The following is a 6,088-nucleotide window of genomic DNA, read 5'->3' on the forward strand; positions in this document are numbered from 1 at the left end:
AAATCGCTTTTTGCAGCCTACTGCGAGACTTGCCTATGAATCCCTGGCCTTAGGCTCGTCTAAACATATACAAGTGCTTTCAGGACTACGTGTTGATGGTCAAACAATCATTGCTTGTACGGTCTGGGCTATCTGGCGGTGTCATTGGCGTATTGTATTTGATGGTCGTACCTTCTGGCCCGATGAAGCTGCTGCACAAGCAACGCAAGCAATCAAGCGAATACATGATGAGAATATCTATAGAGAGCGTCTAAAAACATCTCGCTCAGGTTAACGCAACCTTTATTTTGTTCCGTGCTTCTATGCTCTTTATTATTTTCTTTAATAAGTACAAGCTAACTGGCAGTACTTGAATAAAATATACCATTTTACAAAAAAAAAAAAAAAAAAATTACTTTCCGGAAAGAGTGTATAACTGTTACACGAAGATATTGACTGCGCTTTGAGTTCAACTTGGTTGTAGGTCTTTTTGCTATTTGATATGCATCAGGATATACTAGATGAACATCCAAAGTGTTCAAGATGATTGCATGCATAACTAGTGCTGTTATTGAGCCCTTTCCACTCCTTTTTCCAGGTAATTTTCTTTCATCTGGCTTTTATTTCCTGTAAAATCTAATTTGATCTCTAACCATTTACATTGATTATTCGATTGATGTCATCTTGACATTTGCATTGAGTATTGAATGTAATGAAAGAAGGCCAAATAAGCTCAGTTGAATCCGCGCAACAACTTAAAAGGAAAGAATAGTTTAGAAGTCTAGTTCGTGTAACATCATCGGGATTGCGCAATTTTGAATAACTGTTGCCTTTGGGCATGCGAAAAAAAAAGAGGAATTGCGTGTTTTGTCACAATGTTACCGAGTAACGGATCATGGTAACCATGGTGATACTTATTGTTACCTGTTTGATTATGTCACTCAACAGCGTAGTTGTAGCTTATATCTGGTAAAACGTGATATGGAGGTGGAACAGTATTGAGTACATGTTAAACATAATGAAGAATCATTGGACTAATGGTAAGGATGGCATTACCATGGTAACTTTAGGTTTATAATGAGAGATAAAGTTTCGATTTGTAATAAATTGAGTGTAGTAACAATAAAATTTTTTTTAATGAATGCTCATTCGCAAACGATGGCGTGCTCAGGCCAAAGAATAACAACAAGTGTGATGTGATTGGGTAAATAGTAACTCAGAAAGACTCTCTTACAATTTTGGAAATCCTTTCATATAAATACTTTGGACCCTTTTTTTATTGATTTGCACTTTAAACAAACACAAACTTAAAATGAGCCTAGAGACTGATGTACAGGCTTCGGTCTATAAAAAGTCGCTAAATAGTGAATCATCATTGGAGAAAGCCTCAGTTGAAGTTGCATCAATTGAAGATTCACCTATTGAAGAAGTCAGAGCAAGTATTCCTCCCACAGATGATCCTTCATTACCCACTGCAACATTCAGAGCTTGGATTTGGGGTATTGTTTTCTCTGCTGCCATATCATTTACAAATCAAGTAAGATATATACAATTGTGGTTTCTTGCTTTATATTAACATCTTTTGTAGTTCTTTTGGTTCCGAGCAAATCCTTTGACAATCAAGGTCATTGTAGTTCAATTGTTAGCCTTTCCAGCTGGCAAATTATCAGAAAAGATCCTTCCTAACTATGAATTCGCTTTGGGTCGATTCAGATTCAACTTAAATCCTGGTCCATTCAATGTCAAGGAACACGTCTTGATCACTGTTATGGCTAACGCAGCAGCCACTTCATTTGATGCTATTGATATCATTGTCGTTCAAAAGTTATATTACAACCAGGATTGGGGATTCGGTGGTGGTATTCTGCTGGTACTCACCACCAGTTTGCTTGGTTTTGGTTTTGCTGGCGTTCTTCGACGATTCCTTGTGCGTCCTGCATCCATGGTCTGGCCAATCAATCTTGTCAACGCTACACTTTTCCACACACTTCATAAAGAGGTACCCAAAGAAGTTGCAGACGCTGAAGCACTGACTCCCGGATTGAAATTGAGTCGTAACAAATTCTTTTTGATTGCCTTTACTGCCTCTTTCTGCTGGTATTTCTTCCCTGGTTACATTATTCCCGTGTTGACATCCATTTCTTGGATTTGTTGGATCAAGAAAGATTCAATCCTTGTATCTCAAATCGGTAGTGGTGTAAACGGCCTTGGTATTGGTAGTTTCACTCTGGATTGGAGTCAGCTTGCTGCATGGTATCCTAGTCCTCTTGCCATTCCTTGGGTTGTTCAAGCAAACATGCTCGCAGGCTTCGTCTTTTTCATCTATATCTTGGTCCCCATCATCTATTACACCGACACCTGGGAAAGTAAAAAGTTTCCTTTATACAACACTCATCAATATGACATATATGGTGCTCCATTTAACCGTACACGCGTGCTTACTCCTGAGCAGTTCCTCAATGAAACAGCCTACGAGGAATATTCTCCAATTCGTATCACTGGATTTTTTGCTATCTGTTACGGACAAGGTTTAGCTGCCCTAGGTGCAATTATCACACACACCATTCTCTATAACGGTAAGGATATTTGGAGACGACTCAAGAATGCACGTCAAGGAGACGACGACATTCATGCGCGATTAATGGACAACTACAAGGAAGTGCCTGATTACTGGTATGCTGTCTTATTTGTCATTGCTCTTGGCCTTAGTTTTGCCACGATTATTCATTGGCCATCAGATATTCCCTGGTGGGCATTGATCATTGCTGTCGTGCTTGCTTTTGTCTGGTTACTGCCTATTGGTATCATTACTGCCATTACATCACAATCTCCAACTATTTCTATGATTACGGAATGGGTCTATGGTGCCATTCGTCCCGGTCACCCAATTGGTAACATGATTTTCAAGACTTATGGTTACATCACTGTGCGTCAAGCTCTCTTGTTTGCTCAGGATCTTAAACTAGGTCATTATATGAAAATTCCACCACGTGAAATGTTTACGTTCCAAGTAGTCGGCACCATCATTGCCTCCTTTATTTCTCTTGGAACAACCAACTATCTGATGAACTCCATCCCAAATATCTGTACAAAGGCAGCTTACCCTTGGACATGTCCTAACGCTGGTCTCTTTGGTGCATCCTCCGTTATCTGGGGCTTGATTGGTCCTAACCGATTCTTTGCTCCTGACTCTTTGTATCATGGCATTGCCTTCTTCTTACTGGCCGGTTTCTTACTTCCCATTCCATTTTATTTGCTGAAGAAAAAGTATCCCAACTCTTGGGTTCGTCATATCAGTATTCCTGTAGTCATGTTGGGCCCAACTCCCTATCCACCAGCACCTACTAACGTTGCTACGACATGGGCGTTTGTTGGATTCATTTTCAATTTCTTCATCAAGAGACGTGCCAATGCATGGTGGAAAAAGTACAACTATGTCTTATCTGCTGCCCTTGATTCTGGTGTTGCCATCTGTGCCATCGTTATCTTCTTTGCTTTCCAAAACACTGAAATCAAGTTCCCAACATGGTGGGGTAATAGCGGAGGCTCTGTAGATCAATGCCCACTTGCTACCACTAATTGGACAGGTGTAGATGTGTATGCATAATTTATATATCTTTTGTTTAATAATATACCCCCTCTTATACAATTGTATACTTGAATAAAATATTATAGCTTTAATTTACTAGTAACATAAAACATTATCATGTAAAGAGTATTTTCAGTACTACAATACACAAGCGTCAAGGGATGAACTGTATCACCCATTGATATGTTTAATGGAGAAGAAGAGAGTCATTGATTGGCTATTACAACATTTGAAAACTATATGTTTACTGTATGCAGGTCTACTATGTACACAAGTGGATGTATGCGCGTTTTATGCAAAATGGAGCTGTAATTTATCTTGATGAGCTTTAACAAATTTGTCCACTTGATCTGAGTCTACATACAAGTCAAACTATGTACAACGTTAGTTCAATAGATTCCCTTTTACATGATATTTCCTTACTTTTAAAATATTCAAAAAGCTCCTTTCCATTTCATTGAGCTCTTGTGGTGTGTAAATTGGTGAGACAGCTCTATAAATGTATACTGCATGGTCACTGTGATCTTCAATATACTTTGTTGCTAGTATCATTGCAGCCAAAAACAATTTATAAGGTGTATCGTATTCTATTCATATGTTAGTTAGAGTGTATTGTGTATTCAATCCTTTGGTCTTACCTCCTTTCGCTCCATTGGGCAAATTTTTCTTTAATCTCTCTAAATAGATTAACCCTACCACTGTGACAGCAGGACTGAGTCGACACTTTTTAAAGATGGCTTTAACAAACTTGGGTAAAGAAGGTAGCAGTGTATGTTGATGATAGATGCGTTCTTTTGAGCATTGAACCAAATTACGAGCGATATAAGCCATGTATGAAAAAAGAGGCTCGGAATCTGACCTAAATGTGAGCACAGGTGAAGCAGTAGAATTCATGACGAATAAAAGAAAGGGAGAAAGCGTGGCTATAGATAGGCCTTTGATGATGTATATTTATATATACAAAGATATCCATATAATTTGGCTTAATAAGTACATGTGCATACGGATGCATAAATACAACCTTTTTTAGATAATATTTTCTTTTTTGCAATAATAATTATGAAACAGTTTGATTTCTAATAAACAAACAAAATAAAAGCTTAATAGAACAAGTAAACAAGATGATCAGTGGCTTAAAGAGGTATGGATTATCTCTGAATACATACAAAAAGTGAAAGAGTATAAGCTTATCTATCATTTGCTCAACACAAGATATAGTGTCCCGATCAGCTTGTTTGTTTCAGCTTTATATAAAAGGAAATTAAGGGGCGGCCCTTGTCCCATTCATTAATATCGTGCGAGAGTGCATACTTAAAATTATTATTTATTACCTCGTTGGACAAACAAAGCCCATCCATTTAGCCGCAGTTCATTCAAACTATGTCCTTTTGATGACGTTTTCTTTATCTGTAATGATGCATATGCATGCTCAAAAAAAGCAATCTTTTAGCTTACTATTCTTTTTAAAGGGAATTGATGAAATAAAAGAATAAAGCAGAAAGACGTAACAGATGGTCAGTGCCACAGAATGGAGCCTGATAGTTACCGCCTTGTGACCTTGAATACCAAACTGTGTAAGGTTTGAAAAGCGCGCGAAAAAAGATGAACTTTGTGTGTGTCATCGCAGCCCATATGACCCATGTTACTATTTCCCCAATGACCCTATGCCAATGATAATGATAAGAGTGGAAATTAATGAAGCAGTTAAGCTGATTAAAAGATGAAAAGACTTTCTAAACCATAATTGGTTTAATTTAATTCTTTCAGTGACTTCTGTATGTTGATCATTTTAACGTTATTTCATTTGACCACTGAAGATTAAAAATATGCGAGATATAGATAACTTGTACCATCAAAAGTACTCCAGCAACAATAATTGTAAATATAAATTCTCAGATTTTTGTAATAAGTCATTATCTTTAACTAATTTCTTAGTGTCAAAAATAAACACTTCATTGCATAGGGCAAAGGTTTCAATTACAATCTTTATTAAAGAGGGATTTGCCTCAACCAAGTTAACAATATCTTCACTTCTTGTTATTGTACCAGCAAAGTCAATGGTAACCAAGCAAACATCAGGCGAACAGACTTAAGGTAGGCAAGCAGGTCCTGTGTATTACCATCAACACTTAAATCGTCCATAACTTGTAGATTACCTTGTAAATCACGCGAGGAGGCCCAGATACAAGATGAAACGGATATTTTGGTTGCAAAAGATCGCTCTTTCAAACTTGATACCATGGATTTCAAAAGTCTTGTTCTACAAGCAACGTCTTCGCCTGTTGGTGATTTTCGAGCATAGCCTATGATTTCATATCCATTCTTCTGAGGTTTTTCAATGATTCTTGGTACCTTAGTAAACAAGTGCAAATGGAATTGACAAAATCGTCTATAATTAAATACGTTAGAGATCATTTTAATTCTGTCATACCTTGGTTTACCGTGGTAAATGTCTTCCAAAATATATAACTCTGGTGTTTTTTTTTTTTTTTTTTTTTTTTTTTTTTTTTTTTTTTTTTT

General features: G+C 37.2%; 3 protein-coding genes across 3 annotated transcripts; 1 reads left to right on the forward strand and 2 right to left on the reverse strand.

The window, feature by feature from the left end:
• Positions 1 to 1,291: 1,291 nt before the first annotated feature.
• Positions 1,292 to 3,586, forward strand: RHIMIDRAFT_199192 (OPT superfamily oligopeptide transporter; the record flags this gene model as incomplete). Its single annotated transcript, XM_023606351.1, has 2 exons — positions 1,292 to 1,516; positions 1,568 to 3,586. 2 exons carry the CDS (start codon positions 1,292 to 1,294, stop codon positions 3,584 to 3,586), a joined length of 2,244 nt encoding a protein of 747 aa, XP_023468953.1.
• Positions 3,587 to 3,859: 273 nt separating this feature from the next.
• RHIMIDRAFT_234606 (uncharacterized protein) lies at positions 3,860 to 4,462 on the reverse strand (the record flags this gene model as incomplete). Its single annotated transcript, XM_023608192.1, has 3 exons — positions 3,860 to 3,940; positions 3,992 to 4,155; positions 4,207 to 4,462. The coding sequence occupies 3 exons, from the start codon at positions 4,460 to 4,462 to the stop codon at positions 3,860 to 3,862; spliced, it is 501 nt and encodes a 166-aa protein (XP_023468954.1).
• A 1,023-nt stretch (positions 4,463 to 5,485) lies between these two features.
• On the reverse strand, positions 5,486 to 6,066 carry RHIMIDRAFT_271858 (uncharacterized protein). The gene has a single exon (XM_023612281.1). The coding sequence runs from the start codon at positions 5,981 to 5,983 to the stop codon at positions 5,606 to 5,608; it is 378 nt and encodes a 125-aa protein (XP_023468955.1). The 5' UTR covers positions 5,984 to 6,066; the 3' UTR covers positions 5,486 to 5,605.
• Between the last annotated feature and the right edge of the window lie 22 nt (positions 6,067 to 6,088).

Source organism: Rhizopus microsporus (assembly GCF_002708625.1).
Source record: "Rhizopus microsporus ATCC 52813 unplaced genomic scaffold scaffold_3, whole genome shotgun sequence".
Lineage (NCBI taxonomy): Eukaryota > Fungi > Mucoromycota > Mucoromycetes > Mucorales > Rhizopodaceae > Rhizopus > Rhizopus microsporus.